Below are 24201 nucleotides of genomic sequence, written 5' to 3'. Positions count from 1 at the left end.
ACGATCAGATCATGGGGGAGAATATTTGAGTCATGAATTTGGCACGCACTTAAGGAAATGTGGAATAGTTTCACAACTCATGCCGCCTGGAACACCTTAGCGTAATGGTGTGTCCGAACATCGTAATCGCACCCTATTGGATATGGTGCGATCTATGATGTCTCTTACCGATCTACCGCTCTCATTTTGGGGTTATGCTATAGAGACTGCCGCATTCACTTTAAATAGGGCTCCGTCGAAATCCGTTGAGACGACACCGTATGAATTGTGGTTTGGTAAGAAACCTAAGTTGTCATTTCTGAAAGTTTGGGGACGCGATGCTTATGTCAAGAAACTTCAACCTGAAAAGCTCGAACCCAAATCGGAAAAATGCGTCTTCATAGGATACCCTAAAGAAACTATTGGGTATACCTTCTACCTCAGATCCGAAGGCAAGATCTTTGTTGCCAAGAATGGATCCTTTCTAGAGAAAGAGTTTCTCTCGAAAGAAGTAAGTGGGAGGAAAGTAGAACTTGATGAAGTATTGCCTCTTGAACCGGAGAGTGGCACAACTCAAGAAAATGTTTCTAAGGTGCCTGCACCAACTAGAGAGGAAGTTAATGATGATGATCATGAAACTTCAGATCAAGTTGCTACTGAACTTCGTAGGTCCACAAGGACACGTTCCGCACCAGAGTGGTACGGCAACCCTGTTCTGGAAATCATGTTGTTAGACAATGGTGAACCTTCGAACTATGAAGAAGCAATGGCGGGCCTAGATTCCGACAAATGGCTGGAAGCCATGAAATCCGAGATAGGATCCATGTATGAAAACGAAGTATGGACTTTGACTGACTTGCCCGATGATCGGCGAGCCATAGAAAATAAATGGATCTTTAAGAAGAAGATAGACGCGGATGGTAATGTGACCATCTATAAGGCTCGGCTTGTCGCTAAGGGTTATCGACAAGTTCAAGGGGTTGACTACGATGAGACTTTCTCACCCGTAGCGAAGCTGAAGTCCGTCTGAATCATGTTAGCAATTGCCGCATTCTATGATTATGAGATATGGCAAATGGACGTCAAAACGGCATTCCTTAATGGTTTCCTTAAGGAAGAATTGTATATGATGCAGCCGGAAGGTTTTGTCGATCCTAAGAATGCTGACAAGGTGTGCAAGCTCCAACGCTCAATCTATGGGCTGGTGCAAGCATCTCGGAGTTGGAACATTCGATTTTATGAGATGATCAAAGCGTTTGGGTTTACGCAGACTTATGGAGAAGTCTCTATTTACAAGAAAGTGAGTGGGAGCTCTGTAGCATTTCTCATATTGTATGTGGATGACATACTATTGATGAGAAATGATATAGAATTCTTGGAAAGCATAAAGGCCTACTTGAACAAGTGTTTTTCAATGAAGGACCTTGGAGAAGCTGCTTATATATTAGGCATCAAGATCTATAGAGATAGATCGAGACGCCTCATTGGTCTTTCACAAAGTACGTACCTTGACAAGATATTGAAGAAGTTCAATATGGATCAGTCCAAGAAGGGGTTCTTGCCTGTATTGCAAGGTATAAGATTGGGCACGGCTCAATGCCCGACCACGGCAGAAGGTAGAGAAAAGATGAGTGTCGTCCCCTATGCCTCGGCCATAGGGTCTATCATGTATTCCATGCTATGTACCAGACCTGATGTAAACCTTGCCGTAAGTTTGGTAGGAAGGTACCAAAGTAATCCCGGCATGGAACACTGGATAGCGGTCAAGAATATCCTGAAGTACCTGCAGAGGACTAAGGATATGTTTCTCGTTTATGGAGGTGACGGAGAGCTCGTCGTAAAGGGTTACGTCGATGCTAGTTTCGACACAGATCTAGATGACTCTAAGTCACAAACCGGATACGTGTATATTTTGAATGGTGGGGCAGTTAGCTGGTGCAGTTGCAAGCAAAGCGTCTTGGCGGGATCTACATGTGAAGCGGAGTACATGGCAGCCTCGGAGGCAGCACAAGAAGCAATCTGGATAAAGGAGTTCATTGTCGACCTAGGAGTTATTCCCAATGTGTCGGGCCCGATGACTCTCTTCTGTGACAACACTGGAGCTATTTCCCTTGCGAAGGAGCCCAGGTTTCACAGGAAGTCCAGGCATATCAAGCGTCGCTTCAACTCCATTCGTGAAAATGTTCAAAATGGAGACATAGATATTTTTAAAGTGCATACGGACCTGAATGTCGCAGATCCGTTGACTAAACCTCTTCCTCGAGCAAAACATGATCAACACCAGAACTCTATGGGTGTTCGATTCATCACAATGTAACTAGATTATTGACTCTAGTGCAAGTGGGAGACTGGTGGAAATATGCCCTAGAGGCAATAATAAAATGGTTATTATTATATTTCCTTGTTCATGATAATTGTCTATTGTTCATGTTATAATTGTGTTATCCGGAAATCGTAATACATGTGTGAATACATAGACCACAACATGTCCCTAGTGAGCCTCTAGTTGACTAGCTCGTTGATCAATAGATGGTCACGGTTTCCTGACCATGGACATTGGATGTCATTGATAACGGGATCACATCATTAGGAGATCTGTGATGGACAAGACCCAATCCTAAGCATAGCGCAAGATCATGTAGTTCGTCTGCTAAAGCTTTTCTAATGTCAAGTATCTTTTCCTTAGACCATGAGATTGTGCAACTCCCGGATACTGTAGGAATACTTTGGGTGTGCCAAACGTCACAACGTAACTGGGTGACTATAAAGGTGCATTATGGGTATCTCCGAAAGTGTCTGTTGGGTTGGCGTGAATCAAGACTGGGATTTGTCACTCCGTATGACGGAGAGGTATCTCTGGGCCCACTCGGTAAGACATCATCGTAATGAGCTCAATGTGACTAAGGGTTGGTCACAGGATGATGTGTTACGGAACGAGTAAAGTGACTTGTCGGTAACGAGATTGAACGAGGTATTTGGATACCGACGATCGAATCTCGGGCAAGTAACGTACCGATTGACAAAGGGAATTGTATACGGGAGTGCTTGAATCCTTGACATCGTGGTTCATCCGATGAGATCATCGTGGAACATGTGGGAGCCAACATGGGTATCCAGATCCCACTGTTGGTTATAGGCCGGAGAGTTGTCTCGGTCATGTCTGCATGGTTCCCGAACCTGTAGGGTCTACACACTTAAGGTTTCAATGATGCTAGGGTTATTAGGAAGACTTGTATGTGATTGCCGAATGTTGTTCGGAGTCCCGGATGAGATCCCGAACGTCACGAGGGGCTCTGGAATGGTCCGGAGGTGAAGATTTATATATAGGAAGTTGTCATACGGTCACCGGAAAGGTTCGGGGGCATATCGGTATTGTACCGGGGCCACTGGAGGGGTTCCGGGGGGTCCACCAGAAGGGGCCACCTCTCTCGGACGGCCTCATGGGCCGTAGAGGAAAGGTAACCAGCCCAAGTGGGCTGGGCGCACCCCCCCTTGGGCCCATGCGCCTAGGGTTTGGGGGGAAACCCTAGAGGGGGCGTCCCCCCCCCTTGCTTGGGGGGCAAGCCATCCCTTGCCCCCCCTCTAGATCTCATCTAGAGGGGGGCCGTCCCCCTTCCTCCTTCCCCTATAAATAGAGGGGCAAGGGGAGGGCTGCACACCACATCAAAGGCGCAGCCCCTCCCCTCCCTAACACCTCTCCTCCTCCGTTAAGAGCTTGGCGAAGCCCTGCGGGAGTACTGCCGCTCCACCACCACCACGTCGTCGTGCTGCTATTGGAGCTATCTTCCTCAACCTCTCCCTCCTCCTTGCTGGATCAAGGCGCGGGAGATGTCTCCGCTCCGTACGTGTGTTGAACGCGGAGGTGCCGTCCGTTCGGCGCTAGGATCATCGGTGATTTGGATCACGTCGAGTACGACTCCATCAACCTCGTTCTCTTGAACGCTTCCGCTCGCGATCTACAAGGGTATGTAGATGCACTCCTCTCCCTCTCGTTGCTAGATGACTCCATAGATTGATCTTGGTGATGCGTGGAAAATTTTAAATTTCGGCTACGATCCCCAACACCTTTCTCCTCTCCGCATCACTCCCACCATGGCTTCCTCGCGCTCCAAAACTCCCTGGAACGGGGTGACGACAGACCAGAAGAAGGAGATGGACGCCATTGCTTTCGGTTGGCTAGCCGACAAGCAGCCAGAGGACAACGACGTCCCAATGGAGGACGCGGCCGCCGCCGAGCCAACGCCACCCTTCTCGGTGCATTGCACCATGACCATTGGCGAGGCCCGTGCCCATTACATGGACATGGTACGGGAGGAGTAGTTTCGAGAGGCGCAGGCCGACGCCGCCTACAACCACCAACTCCTCCAGGAGCACCAACACGCGGAGGAGCAGCTCGCTGCCGGCAGGGCGATCGCACTAGAAGGGGACTTGGCGAAACAAGCGGTGCTGCTTGAGTCCTACCACTCCACCCATGAGACCCGCCTCGCCCGCTGGCGTTACCGCCAGCGTCAAGCGAACTGGAGGCCGCCTACAAGGAGTTCGACGAGGCGACGGACGAGATCTGGGGCAAGACCGACGACGAGGCAGATGACATCGCTAGTTTCTGCCGATGGCGCCATGACCACGAAGCCGGCACGTCCACCAAAGAGTAGAGCACGGTAGGTTGTCGCCGCTCGGGTCCCAAGAAGATCACCACTTAGTAATACCAAGATGATTCAATTTTGGAAGCTCTCCCGGTTTTAAATTTTTCTCAAAATTTGCTCCTATTTATTCACATGATTGAATATTGCAACATCGGAGGAAGGACCCATCTACAACCGGACCTCTCAAACCCGCCTCATACGCCCGGGCAGGTCGCCCGGTCACGATTTATTGACCCAGACGGGCCCCTCAAACGGCCCTCAAACGCCCGGGCTGATCAGCACCCTCCATATCCAGCCCAAATATAGGGCGGAGATGGGGCGCCCGGGCATGCCTGCCACGTCGAACGCGGCCCACGCTGGCCCACCCGACCCCACATAAAATCCTCCCCATCCGCTCGCCAGACCAAACCCTATAGCCACTTCACTCTCCTCACCTCCACTCTTCTTCGCCACCCAAACTCGTCTCCGGCTCCTTCCGGTCCTCTCCGACATGGCAGGCAGCGGATCTGAGTCCTTCACCTCCAGACCCGTCGACCCCGAGCTCATCCAGCGTGACCCCGAGGAGGAGATGGCCGTCTTGCGCTCCGCCGCGCCCGAGAGGAAGCCCGTGGACGCTGGAATCCATTGCATCCGCCAAAATGGGGCATGGATCCGGCGCTAGGGCGGCCATAGCTGCCTCGCTGGAGGCCGTGCGGTTCGTCTGGCCTCCGAACACGCTGGTGGACGCGCAACCCCTCCGGTGGCCGCCGATATTAGGGACGCACCATCGTCCCACGAGGCCATGGCGTGGCGCCGTGCAAGGCACCAGGCGCGGGAGACGGCGGCGGACGTCGGCAAGGCGGGGTCGCATTCTCCGGCGCCCCATATGGCGCATCAGTCCGGGCACCGCAACCGCATCGTGGTAAATGTCGGCGGCTCGTGTTCCGGTCTAACGTCCACCGACATCGTTCGGGTTCCAGTCTCCGACGAGGACGAGTAGAGCATGGGAGACGGCGGAGCGGAGCCTTGAGTCCCGTGAGCCAGCTCGTGTCCCATGCCCTACCCTACCTTGTCGGCGACCGGCCCAACGCTCTGAGGAGCGCAGCCGACCGCCAAACATGGCCAGGACGGAGCCGGGCGAGCGGAACCGGACGAGCCCGGTCAAACATCGCTATGTTGCATGTAATAATATAAATTTGAGGTATCTGGATGTGAAATGTGTTTTTTGACGCGTGACCGGTTACTGTTCATAGACGTTTGAGGGATTAGATTTACAGTCCGACTGTACATGCTCTAAGGGCATAAACCTGCAGAAAGCGCAGGGTCTGAAAAAGAAACGGAAGGGGACGTCGGTCGATCTGGGGCGATCGATGGTACATATTCCCCTACGGTAACGCACACCGCACTATGGGCAGCCACACACCGGCCGCGTTGTACGCCCCCACGATCACATTTTCCCTTTCCTTTTGCACAGAATCCCACGGACAAGCCCCAACTTGGCTCGGCCAGGCTCCAAGCGGTGCATGCCAGGGTCTGTCCGTCCGAAACTAAACCAACGCCCGCCGCGTCTTCCCGTGCACCGGGCGGCTCGACTTCGATCGATCGATCGATCAACCGGACCGAACCGGGTTCTCGCGCACGCGGGGGTTCCTTTCCTCTGCCCTGTGCCGCTGTGCGTGCGCGTGCCCTACCGTGGGTACGATTGCGGGGAGGAGGAGGAGGCGCTCTTTTCGGGGGAGGTTGGCCGGCCGGGAAACGGATGATGGCCGGAGGAGCATTGCGACGGGGCGCGACAGCAATGGATGCGCGCGCGCGGTGCGGGCATGGCATGGCATGGCGCTCGCCGTGGAAGGCAACGCGCGCTCTGGTCTGGGGCATGGGCGCGACGTGCCGGGGTGGGGTGGCGAATCCGGATCTTTTTGTGGCTGGGATGGCTAGTGTTGGATATAACAACACTGTATTCTCCTTGGCTTTGGCTTTGGCAGCCCAACTTGTTATGGCCGGGGAGGTGCGCGGTCGTGGATAAGGAGGAGGGAGCAGCGACGTCGACGAAGAAAAATCTCCAGGCTCCACGTACGTAGGCAGAATACGATCCGGATTGGCCCCTACCCCCTGCATACAGGCCCAAACGAGCCGATTCGAGTCGCTACGAAGCTGAGATTCCAGGTGCAGTCGAGATCGTTTCGCTGTGCCGCCTATGAACGGAGGAGGATCATCGCGCGTCCTGTGCAATGTACAGAAGGGTTCACATCATGTGTATATACGATGATGATCTCGGTCCGCGTGTGCTGCACGCACGTATCCGATACCACTTCTGTTTCTCGCGGAGATAATCTTCTGAAAATGTCAGGTGCACCTGCTGCATTCCGCCATGCTCTCTACAAACTCGCGTCCCAAAAGTAATTACTCCTCGCTGTTTTTACAAGTACTCCGACGGATCATCGGGATATAAAGCGCACCAGCATATCTTAAGAAAAAGACATAAATCCCTACCACAGCTGCCTCAACAAAGGGGGTAAAAAGCCACACCCTTCCACCGGATCAGACCACAGGATCTCATATCACGTAGTGCTAGTGCAAGCTAGCTAGCTAGCTCGTGGCACTACACTGCGCATGCAAGCTCGGTGAGTGCTCAACACGCAGACGATGCTCCGACGACAATGGCAAGCCTCACCGCGTACTTTTGCACGTCGGGTATGCATCGGTAGCACTCCAAGATAGATCGGTCTGAGATCTGACAGGGAACAGGCATATGCCTCTGCACAATTAAGGGCGTATATAACAGTGCTAAAAAGCATTGGTATTATTGAGACGAGGCCGTCTATCGATCACGACGTGCGGCTGTCCCTTTTCAACTGGGGAGACTGTTCCTCGTGGATTTCTGTCCATGGAGATCTCTCACCTGCGCCGGCCACCTCGAGTGCCCTAAAAAGAAAGTTGAGATGCGCCTTGGATTGCCTTTTCTGGCATGTGGCAAGGAGATCCTATATTTAACCCATTTTCAAGATATATATTTACTAATACAAGTAAGAAGTAGTTATTTATCAGTACATACTGCACAGTGTATTCTATGTTTTTTTCCATCAACACGAGTACATAGTGCAAGTGTGAAGGTATGGTCCTATATATTTTGATGGACTGGCAGCCGAACGGAAGTCTTTCTCTTTTTTTGATAAAAGAAGGGCTTTCACCCCTTCCGATTTACGTCAAGGAAAACCATGATGTTTGAAGCTACTCCCTCTGTTCCATAATGTAAGACGTTTTTTGACACTACTAGTGTCAAAAAAACATCTTACATTATGAGACTAAGGAAGTACATAGAAAACAGCTTCAGCGAATCCTCGGAGGGAAATGTTTCAGAACTGGGCGAGACGATAAACCAAACAAACTGCTACCACATCAGATAGGAGCCGAAACGGAAGATATGGTAGAGTGTGGCGCATATTGCTCGTGAGGCTGGAGGATAGCGTGTCAGCCGGGGATGGGGTGGAGGGAACTTTGTTGCCTGAGCTGATAGAAGCATGAGCTACAACTGTGCACTGGCTCTAGAGTCTAGACCTATGGGTGCGAGCATCTTTGCTCCATCGACCTTGACTGATGAAAGAAATAAAGAAAAGAAAGGCATGCATGCAGCCGTGGACCCGTCCAGCTGCCTCACTCCCCTGCCACCTCAAACTGGTGTCCAGGACAATCACATAATCGGCTCGAATGCCCGATCATATCGATCCATCGCCGGCCCTCCCTGCCTGTGATAATTGATGCAACTTCTGTACCAACATAGTATGTGACCATGCAACAGCAGTAGCATCTCTACCTCAACTCCTACTGTACCGATATAGTAATAGTACTGTGTATATATAGACCGTGTTCTAGACTGCTGCTGTACTTGTGTACAGTACCCGCGTCAGCGTGATCGATTTTTTTAGAAAAGAAGAATAAGCCCGGCGGCCATTGCATACGGCCACTTTATTAATTATTCTCACAAGATCTTACAAAATCATACAATACTAAGACTAAAGTCGCCTTTTAAACAACAAACTGTCGCTACACCTATCCAGTTAATGAAGGGCCGTAGATAGTCTGGACCTAATACCAAACAGACATCGCAGCCAAGCCTAATATCTAAGACCTGAAACCCCAACCTAGCCACTTGCCGGGTCTGGACACACACTGGTCCGGCGTGCTCTTAGAGGCCGGCGCCACCAACTGCCACCGCTCCATCTTCAGAACTGTACTGATGCACCAACCTTGCTCGGTCCAGCTATAGTCGACAGCACCACGACGCCCAATGGCACTTCCTCCCTGCACGTAAACAGCTGTACACGTCGCGGTCGCCACTGATGCACCTCAGCGCCATGCTGCCACGCACCACCAGTCGACACAGCTTGAAGTCCTTGGAGGATCTGCCGTGCGTAGCACCTGCCGATCAGGCATGACCAAGTGTAGCACCTGTCGGTCAGGCATGACTTGACATCTCCACCGAAGCTCCATGCAAGACGAAGCCGCTCCACCTTTTGCCTCTGACTTCCAGCGCTGCTCCACAAAACGACGCTCCCAAGAGAGAAACGACACCGCAGTGCCGCCATCGTCCGGTTTGAAACACCAGATCCTAGAGTTTTCCCCGGAGCAATACGAGTGGGTCGACGTAAGTCACATGACGATGCCTTCATCAAGGTAACGACGTGGAACGCCGCCATCGCCCGCCGTCGGCTCGGTTTTCACCAGCAACTACGTCTTCTCGACTCGCAACTGGTGCCAAATGACGGATCCCGAGATCCGAACACCCAGCCTTAGGCCGACCACCTCTGACGAAAGAGATGACCACCACCGCCGGCTGCACCGGTCAGAACAGATCTGATCGGAGGTGCCGCCGACGAGACCACCAGGCCCTCCACGCCGTCGTCGCCGATCTGAAGACAGCAAGCACGCCATCGCAACCAAGCCGGCCGCCGCCAACCGCAGCTGTCGCCGCCATCCGAAGGGCCATCCGCAGCGCCCGCAGTCCTAGCCTCCACCGCGCCAAGCCGTCGCCGTCCGAGGACGGGCCGGCCTGCCACCGCCTGACGCCATCCGCCGCGCCGCACATGCCAAATCGGTCGCGCCACCACACGCTTTAGGGTCCGCCCCACCCCGAAGACGCGTGAGAGAGAAGATCCCCCGCCACCGCCGTCGGCCTCCGGGCTTAGCCCGGCGGCGGCAAAGGGAGGAGAGGAGGGAGTTTACGACGACGACGGCTAGGTTTTTAGCCGCCCGAGTCGCTCTAAGGGGAGGACAACGCGGGGGCCAGGCGTCAGCGTGATCGATGCATCGTGGTCGATTCGATCACCTAACTCAAGTCTGTTTTACACGATCCTTTGTCTCATCTCTACCCGCTGCAGAGCGCCTCTTTCTCGGTTCCCGTGTCCCTCTGTGTGCGATGCAGATGCATGCATGCATGCATGAGAGTCGTCCGTCCATGCGGTGGGTGGGTACACGGTGTACAAAACATAGAGTACGTACTACTTCCTCCATTTCTAAATATAAATATCTTTTAAATTTTAATAAAAACTACAACAGATGTATATTGATATATGTTAGAGTGTATATTCACTTATTTTGCTGTGTATGTAGTCTATATTAGAATCTGTAAAAAAAAACTTGCATTTAAAAACGGAGCGAGACAGCGAGTAATACTTGCCTGCAGCCAGCCGGCGTGGCGTCGTGGCAGCCACCCGTAGGTACGTGCACCTAGTTTAATTATGGAACACATTCCATCTCCACATATGTGCGCCCATGTTGCCAGCCATTTCCGATCCTTGTCATGTGGTGCACGCTAGCCACCACACGAATGCGTGCATGACGTATCGTAACGTACGCTTTCAAAAAGAAAAGAAAGGGAAAAAAAACGCATGGCTGTAAGCTAGCCGCCCGGTCGGTTTCTAGTTTGCCACCCAAGCTTTAGCTGATCTTGATCTCTACGGTGACATGGCTAGCTTTGGCTGCAAGTGTGGCCCTTCACGCGAAAACACATATCAACGCGCGGATACAAAGGCGAACCAATCTGTAATTAAATGATTAGATAAACAGTATTATTTTTAGTCTACTAGAGTTTAAATTCTGATGCTTGCTTTTGGTAACGTGCACACTTTCAAGCTAGCTGCCCGGTCAGTTTCTAGTTTGCCATCCAAGCTTTAGCTGATCTTGATCTCCACGGTGACATGGCTAGCTTTGGCTGCAAATGCTTCCATTGCGCCACTGACATGGCTTGACGCGCTGGCACATATCAACGCGTGGACGCAAAGGCGAATCAATCTGTGGTTCGATGATTAGATGGATAATGCTATTCTCAACCTATTAGGATTTAAATTCTGATGCTTGCTATAAGTAATGTGTGCTTTCAAACTAGTCGCCAGGTCGGTTTCGAATTTGCCACCTAAGCTTTAGCTGATCTTGATCTCTACGTAGACATCCTAGCTTGGCTGCATGTGCTTCGTTTACGCCACTAACATGGCTTGACGCGAAGACACATATCAGCGCGCGAACACAAAGGCGAACCAACATGTGGTTGGATGATTAAATGAACATTGTTATCTTCACTTTAGTAAGGTTCAAATTTTGATGCTCGCTATTAGTAACGCACGCTTTCAAGCTAGCCGCCCGCTCGGTTTCTAGTTTTCCATCCGAGCTTTAGCTAATCTTGATATCTACGGTGACATGGCTAGCTTTGGCTGCATGTGCTTCGTTTACGCCATTGACATGGCTTGACGCGAAGACACATATCAGCGCGTGGACATAAAGGCAGACCAACCTGCAGTTGAATGTTTAGGTGGACAGTGGTATTCTCAGCTCATTCGGGTTTAAATTTTGATGCTTGCATTTCGACTACGAGGCATTTACGGTGACGTTGTAGAATCTCAAGATGATATGCCGGATCAGTCTCTCGAATGTGCTCATAGAGATAGGGTGTGCGTGTGTGCATTTATAGAAACGAGTGTATGCGCGTATATATGAGAGCTTGCGTCTGTATATACTATGTTAAAAAGAAAGCGCGCGGACGCACCGGAGGAAAACCAATCAAACTCCGTTTTCTCGGCAGGAACGCGGGCGTACATACGACCGGTGTAGACGAGAGCCCTGACGTACGTGTGGCGGCGGCTTTGTACGTTGAGGGTGGAGCTCGGCTGGCAGGGGCACCCGGTTCTAAAGTCCAAACCCCGGCGCGCGCGCGGACTCCCGATTTCCCGTAACGGTCGGACGCTCCGTCGGGCTGTGGCCTAGCAATGCTACATCTACGTGCAGATTCTCTTATGTAGGATCTGTTTGGGACTACTCCGCTTCATAAAAATCGGTTTCGTTTTACTAAATTCACTTTGGAGCAGTTTCATCTAGAAGTTGTAATACAACCAAAAAGAATGTTTGGCTGTCATCTAGCTCCAGCTTCAAGAATGAGAAATTTGGTGGAAAGGATCTATTTGATTGGTTGAGAGGGAAGAAACGAAGGGGTATCCACTTACTGGTGGCAGTGGTGGGTAATTTTCACCTAACTCCAGCTTCTAGAGTTTTTTGGAGCACCCCCTGAAGAGCTTCATAAAAAACTAGAAGTTGTACCCCAGATTCTAGTTTTTTTGCGGAGCGGCATATCATGGAGCTACCCCGTTTGGCTTGTGTTTTCCGAAGCGGAGCTGAATTTTAAGAAGCAGAGCAGTCCCAAACAGGCTCGTAGTAAAAGATGATTTGGCAGCAGTTAATTGGATATTAGTGAAGGCACCGGGCCTATCCCCTGAAAATCAGGGAGGGCATTAAGGATCTCTTTGATTCAATGGATCTTCATAGGATTTTTGAAGGATTGAAATCCTTAGAAATTTTTCTTACATTGGTCGTTTGATTCGTATGATTAGATCTTATAGGATTTTTTTCTAAGGATTTATTTGTATTACATTTCACAGGAATTCTAACATTCACTCCAATTTTTTGAAAGAAATCCTTTGCCTTTCCCATAACACAATCAAATAAACTCAAATCCTATAAAGATCCAATGAACATGCCATTTCAATCCTATGTTTTTCCTATTCCTGTGTTTTTGCAATCCTACGAATCAAAGAGGCCCTTAATTTTGGTGGAAGGATGTTACGTAGGAACACGTAAAAGCTTACGTAGGTCTAGGATTTTCGCTCTCGTTATCGTCGGCTTTTTCCACGTCGCTATCCGTATCCGGTAGTAGTATTCCACAGCTGCTCGATATTTACTCACTCCATTCCGTATTTCTTAACTGGCCACGACTGGTACCAGCTGCTACGGGTCCAATTACTTGTACACGTGGCCCTTTACCCCCAGACCCCCCCACCCGGCGGGTTTTAGGCATTTGACCATGGGGGTGTATTCCCAGCAAAAATAAATAAATTATGGGGGTGTAAACAGTAAGACTGCGTTATTGTACCACTGGTGGATCATTGTAATCATGTTTGCCAAATCTGTTTTTTTTTATGTTTATAAATTTTTGTTTGAAGTGTTGCATTTGTACATATGCACTATTCATGGAATATAAATTATGCCGCAAAAAAGGAATATATGGTGGTGTAGCACAGTAGTATATATAGTTCAACTATCTGGGAATATAGATCATTTAGACCCCCCCCCCACCCTTCCCAAAGCATAACAAATTTCGCATACAAGAATCACATGAATTTATTTAATAAACATGCAGTTCAAACTAAATAGGGATGTCAGTTCAGTTGGCGGATAACAACATGGCGTTGACCGCCTCCCCGTTGCACCGTGTGTCTCACATGGGGCCACATGCCGCTCAACCCAGACCTTATCCCGTTGCGCCCTCCTTTCCTTTCCTTCCCTGTCTCTTTCTCCTCTCCCTAATCTCTTTCTTCTTCTAGGAGCTACGAACCACGGACGAGTTCAACCTACGTCGACACCGCTCATGCGATCCCCACCTCAACCTCGACTACCGCTACAAGATCCGAAGGCGCGCCTTCTCACCGTAGTTCGCCTGCGTCTGCTGGCCTCGTCCCCGTCGCCGCGCCTGCCGCCTGGTGGTTGTCATCCCAATCCATGGCGAGATCCCCCGTCTAGTGACCGTGCCGTCGTCGTCCCAAGTCCATGGCCGCCGGATGTCCAACACAGATGCATGTGGGAGACAAGGGTGTGTGTGTTGGGGGGGTGCCCAACAGGGTATTGCAACAAGACCCCTGCTGCAATTGCAACAGGGGTTGTAATGGCGATCAGGCACTAGCGGAGATTTTTTTTGCAACAAGGATCGTGTTGCAAAGGGGGCTTTTACAACAACATCCATATCGCAAAGGACTTGGCAAGTCATTCGCGGGCTTCGCAACAACATCTATGTTGCAAATAGGCTTTTCTGCAACAACGTTCGCACCTCCCCTGTTGTGAAGAATTGCAACAAAGGTTGTGATGCAAAGGGGCTTGCACAACACGCTCGTTGTTGCAAAGTAATGTGGCTATAGGAGGAGATCAGATGGTTGCGGAACTCGTCATCCAATCGCTCGCAAGGTGGTGGATCTTTTAAAAGCCGGCCGACACGTAGCAGCCCTAAGCCAGAGTTGAAACTACCTTTCTACACCAATGCAAAAGTCTCATAAAATTTCTTGCTTTACTGGGGCGATGGATGCTTTTGTTGTAGGCAAATCGTATAGATACACGATGATCTCAACCAATGAGAAGATGCATGTGTAAGAATAATGGGAGTTGTAGTTCATCTGTGGCATGCGTCAAGGCATTGGCTAATTCCGATTTCTTTATGCTTTTTAGCTGGCTTGTGCATGTGCCGGGCTTGTTCATATCTTTTGAGTGGTTTCTGCTATCAACAGACGACATGTATGATGTTGGGTTTTGTATTGTACCGGCTAGTTAGTCCTAGCTAGATCCCCCGTGCTTCTTATAGAAGTAGGGTTTCATGGCCTTTTCTCTAAACGTATTAGGAATTCATCCATTTCACCCCTCAACTATTCCTCGAGTCCAACTTTGGTCCAAGAATTTGAATATGAATAACATAAACCCCAACTCTTAAAACTAGATATCTTTGTTCCCTTTCTCCCCGAGTTTCTTTTTTCTCGAATACGCATAGCATGCATATCTCCGCCGAGGGTGTTACAACACACCCGTCCACTCCACTCTAACAACCAAATCTACGTCTCATTCGACACCCACATTTGAATCCGCTAGAAGAGGAGATCTAAACCCGGTGCTCTCAACAATCCCGCCGTCCTCCAAGCTCTACCCTCAACAAGATCCCTGCCTAGCAACTGCTGCAAAAGATGGCGGCTCACCGTAAAAAACAAATACCGTTCTGGTGCTTCCACAACTCCCAAAAGTCCAATGTGAGCAAAGCTCGCAAATCCTTGTCATGCATGCCTTGGATGCACTTGCCCAAGATCCAAACAGGGAGGGTGCTTCTCTGCATGGGGGTCCAGTCCAGCTTGTCCAGAGCTGTGCACAGATGTAACCAGAATGCTCTCGAGAAGACGCATTGCAACATGATATGACTCATGGTTTCATCCTCCTGGTTGCAAAGTGGGCAAGTATCCTGATGCGGCAGTCCACGTCTAGCCAAACGATCGGAGGTCCAACAACGGTTCTTCATGGCGAGCCCAACAAAGAACCGACACTACAGGAGGGGGGGGGTATAGACTTCCACGTGAAATCAGCCATGGGGGCAAGCTGTCTTCCCATGAACAACGTTGTGTACGCCGATCAAGTAGTGTAAGCGCCACCCGGCTCCCAAGCCCACTTGGTGACATCCGGAATCCCAACTTGTATTTGTATGTTTCCAACGCGCTGCCATAATACCATGAACTCCATGACGGTCGGTGCATCCATGTCCGGCCTCACGTCGTTGGCCCACCGCCCATTCTCCAAGGCCTCATGCACACGTAGTTGTGAGCGCACACAAGGTGATACCATTCTCCCCGACGTTGAAGTACTTTGACGGATGACACAACGGTGATTTTGCACATGTGAAAGCACAGTCAGAAAATATTTTCTGGAAGAATAGCAAATAAATGAATAAGGAAGAAAGTTACTACAAAACATGAAAACAAGAATATGAAGACAAACTATTGGATAGAGAACTTAAGACATATGGAAAATATGAAAATTTTAAAAATAGAAAATGATTCCTAAGAATATTCATGAACGGAGAAGAATTATGGTCGAGTACATTTATTACTTCTATTTTTCGTTAAACTATAAGCTATGATTTTAAAATTGATATGTATGTTTTCATGTATAGCAGTCACATATTTCTCTAGCTTATATAGAACCTTTTTATGGTCTCCCTTAAAAAGGTACATTGTCATGTATTTCCTTTCTCTTTTAGTCTACTAGTATTCCATTCCATTACAAGAGCAAATTAAAAGCAGGGTCAGGAATACACGGTGATTTACCCTAAACACCTCTAGGCCCGAGGGTTGCAGCCCCGCGGGGCAGGAGGGACAATTCCACAAATACTACGCGTAGCTGGTTCCTTTTTCTTTATACTCCCTCCTTCCATCTATATAGAGCCTAATACGTTTTTCGAGGCTTACTTTGATCAAATGTTAAAGCAATAATATATGACATGCAACTTACACAAAGCACATCATCAAATTCGTATGTGAAAGGAGCTTTTAATGATATAATTTTCATATTATACATATCATGTACTATTAATTTTGTCAATAGTCAAAGACGGTCTTGAAAAACGTATTAGGTCTTATATAGATGGGAGGAGGGAATATATAAATACGGTCCGCGGGGCAGGAGGTGCTGCCGCTAGCTGGATCCCAGGCCCAGCGATCCTATAAAAAGGTGCCAATCGCCCCCACCCCGACCTGCATATCGCCCGTGCTCTCAAACAAGAGTGCGAGTTCCAGGCGTGGCGGCCCTGCTGCATGTTGCATGAGGTACCACCCCCATCTCCCTCCCCCTCTCACCCCCTAGTGTATTCTCTTCTGCTAGTCTGTTGCAGTCCCCTCCCATCCCCCGGGCTCATCTCGCTCTTGTTATAACCAGCCGGCCGGAGTCGGAGTCTCATCCCATTGCAGAGCAGCGCGAGGCGGCGAAGGCGACCGATCCGGGAGCGCACGCGCGGCGAGACCTTGACATAGGGTGAGATGTTGATCTGTACCACGTCGTCCCTTTTCTTCTCTCCTTTCGTTCGCCCGTGCGGCGCCGCCGCCTCGCTTGGATGGATCCCGGCCGGCGCGCAGGGTGGCTCCCGCCGATCTCATCGGGGACTAGTTTTTTTTTTTTGAGAAATTCTCATCGGGGACTAGTAGATTGGATTGGTTGTTCCGATGCCGGGGGCCGTATGGGCCGTGAACGCGATCACGATCCGGCCTTCTCCGGGTCTTGTAATCGCATTCGATTTCTGTTGTAGAGATTTTTTTTTGTTAAGCTTATTTTCCTGTTGTTAGTAGTAGAGTTTCTTTTGTCTCAAAAAAGTAGTAGAGTTTTTTTTAGGGAAAAATAGAACGGGGACGTGATTACGGTATTTGCGCTTGAAGCTTTTTGAAAACAAAAAAAGGGAGGAATTGGGTGTGTGTGTGTGTGTGTGTATGACGAACGGTGGGCGTAATAAAAGAGGATTTTCTGCGGCCCGGCGCGCTTGACTAGGCCCGTGCTCCTGGCTGGCGGCTATCCCACTGACGCACGGGCCCCACCGCGCGCCGTTTTAGCAGGGTCCGTGGCGAGCGAGCCGCTGCGCACACGAGTCACACAACGCAACACGAGAGGAAAGCAGCGCAATTAAGGCCGGCCGCGCCTCCTCCTCGGGACGCGCGCGCGCTCGCGGGCGGGCGGGAGGCAGAGCCGTCGCCGTTCGCTGTTCGTCGCTCGCCGCCGGCCGCCGGCCGCCGCCCATGAGTGATGATGGGCCGTCTCGTTTGTCCGCCTTGTCGCGCCGCCGTCGCTCACCGCGTGCGTCCGCCTAATGCTGCAGGCCGAATCAGCCGGCGGGGGAGTCGTCGCGGCGGTCCATGAGCGCTGACGCCGCGGGCAGCAACATCATCAGCCGAAGAAGAAGCAGGCTGGGCGACGAAGCCATGCCGACCCCGTCCTCCAACGCCCCCGACTCCTCGCCCTTCTCCAACGACGGCGGCGCCTCGCCGAGCGACATCGACCGCGTGCTCCGGGGCAACGGCCGGCGCCACCAGCTGCCCACGGCCGCGTCCCCCGACGCCATGGACACGGACGTCGCCGAGCCCGCCGCGGCCTCCCTTGCCGACTGCGGCGCCCAGTCGCGCCCCGAGGGCGCGCACGCCAACATGGACGACACCGGTGGCGGCGGGTCGGGGGGCCACGCCGCGCGGCCGCCGCTCTCCGGCCCCCGCAGCGGGTTCCGCCGCCTCGGCCTGCGCGGCATGAAGCAGCGCCTCCTCGTCGTGGCCAACCGCCTCCCCGTCTCCGCCAATCGCCGCGGCGAGGATCAGTGGTCCCTGGAGATCAGCGCCGGTGGCCTCGTCAGCGCGCTCCTCGGTAATCCCTTCTCCTCAATGTCATGCACCGGAGCGATGCATGCATCAGAATCCTGCACCAGTAGCTGCACGTACTGAATTTTCTGACTTCGCAGGTGTGAAAGATGTCGACGCGAAGTGGATCGGCTGGGCCGGTGTGAATGTCCCCGACGAGGTCGGCCAGCAGGCTCTCACCAATGCACTCGCCGAGAAGGTTCGTTGCAATCCACAGAATCTATGACATATCTGATGCCAACTGAACCAATAGAACAGTGCTGTCTGCTTTTTTACCACTCTAGTTCGTTCTAGTGACTGAAACAATATCTGTTTCTGTTGATCAAACAAAACAGAGATGCATACCAGTCTTCCTGGACGAGGAGATCGTGCACCAGTACTACAACGGCTACTGCAACAACATACTGTGGCCGCTCTTCCACTACCTCGGGCTGCCGCAGGAGGACAGGCTGGCAACCACCCGGAACTTCGAGTCGCAGTTCGACGCGTACAAGCGGGCCAACCAGATGTTTGCTGATGTCGTCTACCAGCACTACCAGGAAGGGGATGTGATCTGGTGCCATGACTACCACCTCATGTTCCTGCCCAGGTGCCTCAAGGAGCATGACATCAACATGAAGGTCGGGTGGTTCCTGCACACGCCCTTCCCTTCCTCGGAGATTTACCGCACTCTGCCATCACGCTCGGAGCTGCTTCGCTCCGTGCTCTGCGCTGATTTAGTCGGGTGAGCATGCATCTTGCTTTTATTAGTAATAATGGTTTCTTTACTGGTTGTTCTATGGCTGTTCTTAGCTCTTACTGATTTTCTTCTTCAGATTTCATACATACGACTATGCAAGGCATTTCGTGAGCGCATGTACCAGAATACTCGGACTCGAGGGTACCCCTGAAGGTGTGGAGGACCAGGGAAAGTTAACGCGGGTTGCAGCGGTACACATCAGAACTTTTATGTTAATTAGTTTGTTTATCTGACATGTTTGGGATCAGTGGCTGTGCTTCACTAGGGCCTCTCCTCCTTGTGAAATACCATTAGTCAAAGCTATTCATGATTCTACCTATTCCTACCTCTCATTACGATGATTTATACAATATCCAATTTGTTTTTTGGAAAATGGGTGATTCTTTGTACTCACGTGGCTGAAATCTTCAGTTTCCTATTGGGATAGACTCTGATCGTTTCAAAAGGGCGTTGGACATTGACGCAGCAAAAAGACATGTCAATGAACTGAAACAGCGATTTGCGGGACGGAAGGTGAGAAAACACTTGAAATTTCCAAACAGCTGATAGGATGCTGCTATTGTATTTTTGAAATTTCCAGATCTACCTGGCACATTTTAGCTGTTCTAGCTCATAAATGCCACCTTGAAAGTCACACTTCCATTTTTCTGTCCTGTTATTCTAGTGTAGGACATTAAATCTTGACCTGCAAACTTATAAACCATACTATCAATATCTTTTTGATTTGACCTATCTTTCTTTTGTTGAAAATTCAATAATTTATTGACGTCTCTTGTAGTCTTACAGAGTATTTGTTCCTGGTTGTTGTCATAGGTAATGCTTGGTGTTGATCGACTTGACATGATCAAAGGAATTCCACAAAAGATTTTGGCCTTTGAAAAGTTTCTTGAGGAAAACCCTGAATGGATTGATAAAGTGGTTCTACTTCAAATTGCTGTGCCAACTAGAACTGACGTCCCTGAGTGTAAGAACATTTCTGTATTTTGTTCTTGCCACTCCGCATATGTAGTGCATCATATGTTTGACATATGATTGTTCATATACATGGTTTTCAATTTGTCAGCTTGCTGTCTCTTTTTAAAATATCATTCCTCTTAAACAATATAGATTTGGTTGCAGTTCTTATAGCACTTCCTTGTTTCTTGAGCAGATCAGAAGCTTACAAGCCAAGTGCATGAAATTGTTGGGCGCATAAATGGACGATTTGGAACATTGTCTGCTGTTCCCATTCATCATCTGGTTAGCTTTTAAATAGCTCTCTGTGCTATCTTATGACCTAAATTCTTTGTGCTATCTTTTAAATAGCTCTTTGGCAAACTATTTCGTTTCAACTAAAATAATTTGCTCCTTGCAGGATCGATCTCTTGATTTCCATGCCTTGTGTGCTCTTTATGCAGTCACTGGTAATTCCTGGCAGCTCTCTTTATATTGAAAGTTGGGCTTTATTAGCACTCTTTTATTCAAAATATTAGTGCGTTTATCATGCTTGAGCTGTGCATTTCCTCTGTTTTGCTTAGATGTGGCTCTTGTAACATCACTGAGGGATGGCATGAATCTTGTAAGCTACGAATATGTTGCATGCCAGGGATCAAAAAAAGGAGTTCTGATATTGAGTGAGGTAAGTCATCAGCTATGATGATAAATAATATCGATTGATTCCAAATGTAGTCTGTAAGGATATTCATATGTGTGTGTTTATATTTTCCGTTTCTTTTACAGTCTCCTGAAAATATATTTGATTTTGGTTCATAAGTTCTGTCATTGCAATTTCAGTTTGCCGGTGCAGCACAATCGCTTGGTGCTGGTGCCATTCTTGTAAATCCTTGGAATATTACAGAAGTTGCAGACTCAATAAAACATGCTTTGACAATGACATCTGATGAGAGGGAGAAGCGGCACAGGCATAACTACGCGCATGTAACAACTCATACTGCCCAAGATTGGGCTGAAACTTTTGTATGGTGAGGAGCTCGTTTGCACTTCGGCTCATTTGTACTTTTATTAACCAGAACTTACTAGTATATTAAATATTTCTTTTTCATTGTAAATATAAATTTGTTAGCTGCTGCCAGACTTTCTTGTAACCACACTGTGTCTTTTCATGTAGTGAGCTAAACGATACAGTTGCTGAAGCTCTGATGAGAACAAGACAAGTTCCTCCTGACCTTCCTAGTCGAACGGCCATCCAGCAATATCTGCAGTCAAAAAATCGTTTGCTCATATTGGTAAACACCATATTTTCTCTTTTCTATTGATATTTGAAGTTGTTTATACTGGCCATCACTGGGGTTTATAATGCAAACAACTGCTTGTTTACTCTTCTGCAGTAACTCCTCCACATGTTGAAATGTTACACATTAGTTCATTTATTTTCATTGCATTTTAAACTAAATGAATGGCATCTGCAAATATGTATAGTTTTTCCTTCATAGTACAATGAACTTAGCACTCAAACAGCATGACCTTACAATTTCTGTTTGTTGCACCGATGACTGAATATAGGGTTTCAATTCAACATTGACTGAGCCAGTTGAATCCTCTGGGAGAAGGGGCGGTGATCAAATCAAGGAGATGGAACTCAAGTTGCATCCTGACTTAAAGGGTCCTTTGAGAGCCCTCTGCGAGGACGAGAGCACTACGGTTATCGTTCTCAGCGGAAGCGACAGGAGTGTTCTTGATGAAGTAATACTACTACTACTCCTGTCATTTTGTGATTTGTAATTGCTTTATCTGTTAGTACTAAAATCAAGATATCCTCTACCCTTTGCAGAATTTTGGAGAGTTTAACTTGTGGCTGGCAGCAGAGCATGGGATGTTCTTACGCCCAACTGATGGAGAATGGATGACAACAATGCCTGAGCATCTGAACATGGATTGGGTCGACAGTGTAAAGGTAGGTCTGTTTGATGAGCAATGTCCAGCCGTAACCCCTTAATGTATACCTTCTCACACCATTTACCCCTTTCCAGCATGTTTTTGAGTACTTCACAGAAAGAACCCCAAGATCTCATTTTGAACATCGTGAAACATCATTTGTGTGGAACTACAAGTATGCGGGTAAGTGATCAGGTCTTCATGCATAGTTTTTCTTCATTTTGTGAATAACAAAAATATCCAATACTATTTGCACTTGCCTCTTGTGAAGATGTTGAGTTTGGGAGGCTCCAAGCAAGAGATATGCTGCAGCACCTGTGGACCGGTCCAATTTCAAATGCAGCTGTGGATGTTGTTCAAGGGAGCCGGTCAGTTGAAGTTCGCTCTGTTGGAGTCACAAAGGTCAGTTAGGCAGTGTGATTTTTAAACATGGTGAAAGATTTCATATTATTTAGCTAACTGATGCTTTACTAATTATTCATTTCCGTTCTGTAGGGTGCGGCCATTGATCGTATTCTAGGGGAGATTGTTCACAGCAAAAGCATGGTTACTCCGATTGACTATGTACTATGTATAGGCCACTTCCTAGGAAAGGTAATTCTGCACTGACTTTATCCTCTCTCGTTCCTTTCTAGTTCATCTTGAATGTGTGTGATATAATAGGAAAATTGTGAAATTTTATCTTTTCAGGACGAGGACATCTATGTGTTCTTCGACCCTGAATACCCTTCTGAACCAAAAGTGAAACCGGATGGTGCGTCGGTATCCGTCGACAGGAGGCAGAACGGGCGGCCATCCAACGGCCGGAGCAACTCGAGGAACTCGCAGGCGAGGATACAGAAGCCTCAGGTCGCGCCGCCGCCTCCGGAGAGGTCATCGTCCTCGTCCGACCACAGCACCGCAAACAACAACAGCCACCACGACTGGCGCGAAGGGTCGTCGGTGCTGGACCTCAACGGTGACAACTACTTCTCGTGCGCCGTCGGGAGGAAGCGCTCCAACGCCCGTTACCTGCTCAACTCGTCGGAGGACGTCGTCTCCTTCCTCAAGGAGATGGCCGAGTCGACGACGGCCCGTGCCGGTGGCCTCCCGCCCGGCGCCGCCGCTGATTACATGTTCTTGGATAGGCAGTAAGACTAAGTTTGCCTCTGCTAATCAGCAATCACCCGGCCGCCCGCCCCGCCCCGCCTGAGAAGAAGAGTTGACAGCAGCCCTAAATAACATTGGTGTTCCCTGTACGCGCGCCGGAGTAGCCGCCGTGGCTGGTCCGGCGCGGCGTGGTGTACAATCCTGTACAAAGTATGACTGAGGTCCTGGTTTTACTGTTACTGCGAGAGGAGACTGACGCTCTGTGACTGAGTGATCCCGAGAGTTTGTGTTAGGCGGAATTGATGGATATTTGTTATTATGTGATGTGAGGACTAATCCCAGCATTGACGGTCTACCGCTGGTTTCTGGAAGCTCTGCACTTATGCTCTTAGACTTTTCGTTCGATTGGCTTTGGATTCTGTCGTTTCTCACCCTAATTTTGGTTCATCATCCGATTGCACTGTGGCCACGCAGGTAAGTATGGCAACTTGAAACTGCATTTTGCGTAGTTATTTGACCCTAACCCCTCCTAGAAATCTAAACTATGGGTTAGGTGCAGCTAGCCCCTGACGGAATCTAATTGCATATAAATAGGCAAATAAAACTGCCTGCACACTCCATTCAGGCGTGAGCCGTGGCCAATCCTGGGAGGATGACTTGCTGTGTGGGGCTCCCTAACCGCATCCCTTGTCCGCGTTACCCGGTCAAGCATCATCCAGGTCGCGAATGATTGGTCGCCCACCGGATTAACCCGATCTGCCATTTCTTGTGCGCTTGCAACCGTCACTCCATCTCCAATCTTTTTTAGTAGTATTCCCCATCTATTGCAATCAAGCTCTCTCTTGTCCTAGAAGCAGATAACGATGTATATTTCTGCAAAAATCGCTGTCACTGACATATAGTGTGATGTATCAGTTTTGTTTCTTTCACAAGTATCGCGTAGTTTGGTTTTGAATATGACCTGGCATTTCGTGGCCAACACAGAGCAGCACGTATGAGTCGATTGTTAAAGTCCGCATTGAACGGCATGAGGCGTCACGTACGTGTGCGTAATCTGTCATTTTGCGGAGCGCTGCGCAGCTAGCCAAATTTAATCAAGGCCAGGAGTGCCCCCTACGTCACGTCACCACACACGGCGATGCGACGCGCTTCTCTCTTGCGGCAAGGCGCGCGCAACCCATATTACAAGAATGGCTTGCCTGGCTGCTATCGGAGATAGTTTCCTGGCCCGAGGTGCGCCCATGGAGGAGCTCCAGGAGGCCGACGTGCTGTGGCCCGACACGCCGCCGCCGTCGCGGGACCGCCTGCCGGATCAGCTGTACGATTCCGCTGCCGCGGCCGCCGTCGACTTCTCGTGCGAGTCGTTCGGCAGCGACGACGACGGCCCTGCGGCGTCCTCGTCGATGAGCTCGGCGTCCTCGTCGTCGACCGTGCTGCCGTT

General features: G+C 49.7%; 1 protein-coding gene across 3 annotated transcripts; it reads left to right on the top strand.

The window, feature by feature from the left end:
• The first annotated feature begins 16365 nt into the window (after positions 1–16365).
• LOC125524826 (alpha,alpha-trehalose-phosphate synthase [UDP-forming] 1) lies at positions 16366–23131 on the top strand. Of its 3 annotated transcripts, XM_087528416.1 has the most exons (20): positions 16466–16492; positions 16602–16653; positions 16685–16697; positions 17530–18065; positions 18160–18257; positions 18394–18782; positions 18874–18988; positions 19209–19310; positions 19611–19761; positions 19948–20036; positions 20152–20200; positions 20315–20415; positions 20571–20758; positions 20905–21022; positions 21300–21479; positions 21568–21690; positions 21767–21854; positions 21943–22073; positions 22167–22265; positions 22362–23131. In XM_087528416.1, the coding sequence occupies exons 1-20, from the start codon at positions 16481–16483 to the stop codon at positions 22803–22805; spliced, it is 3078 nt and encodes a 1025-aa protein (XP_087384542.1). In that variant the 5' UTR covers positions 16466–16480; the 3' UTR covers positions 22806–23131. The 3 variants fall into 3 exon arrangements, with proteins under 3 accessions (XP_048545813.1, XP_048545819.1, XP_087384542.1); XM_048689856.2 differs by having other exon boundaries at positions 16366–16492; positions 16602–16697; XM_048689862.2 differs by lacking the exons at positions 16602–16653; positions 16685–16697 and having other exon boundaries at positions 16372–16492.
• The last annotated feature ends 1070 nt before the right edge of the window (positions 23132–24201 follow it).

This window comes from Triticum urartu, chromosome 1A (genome assembly GCF_056163025.1).
Source record: "Triticum urartu cultivar PI428250 chromosome 1A, HENAU_Tu73, whole genome shotgun sequence".
Classification (NCBI taxonomy): Eukaryota; Viridiplantae; Streptophyta; class Magnoliopsida; order Poales; family Poaceae; genus Triticum; species Triticum urartu.
Note: the sequence above shows the minus strand (reverse complement) of the source record. Positions and strands in the feature narration are given on the sequence as shown.

Bases quoted from the DNA above. Each gene is read 5' to 3' on its own strand.
- LOC125524826 (XM_048689856.2), top strand. The intron at 16,698-17,529 runs GTGAGATGTTGA...CTAATGCTGCAG, and splicing joins CGGCGAGACCTTGACATAGG to GCCGAATCAGCCGGCGGGGG. The intron at 18,783-18,873 runs GTGAGCATGCAT...TTTCTTCTTCAG, and splicing joins CTCTGCGCTGATTTAGTCGG to ATTTCATACATACGACTATG.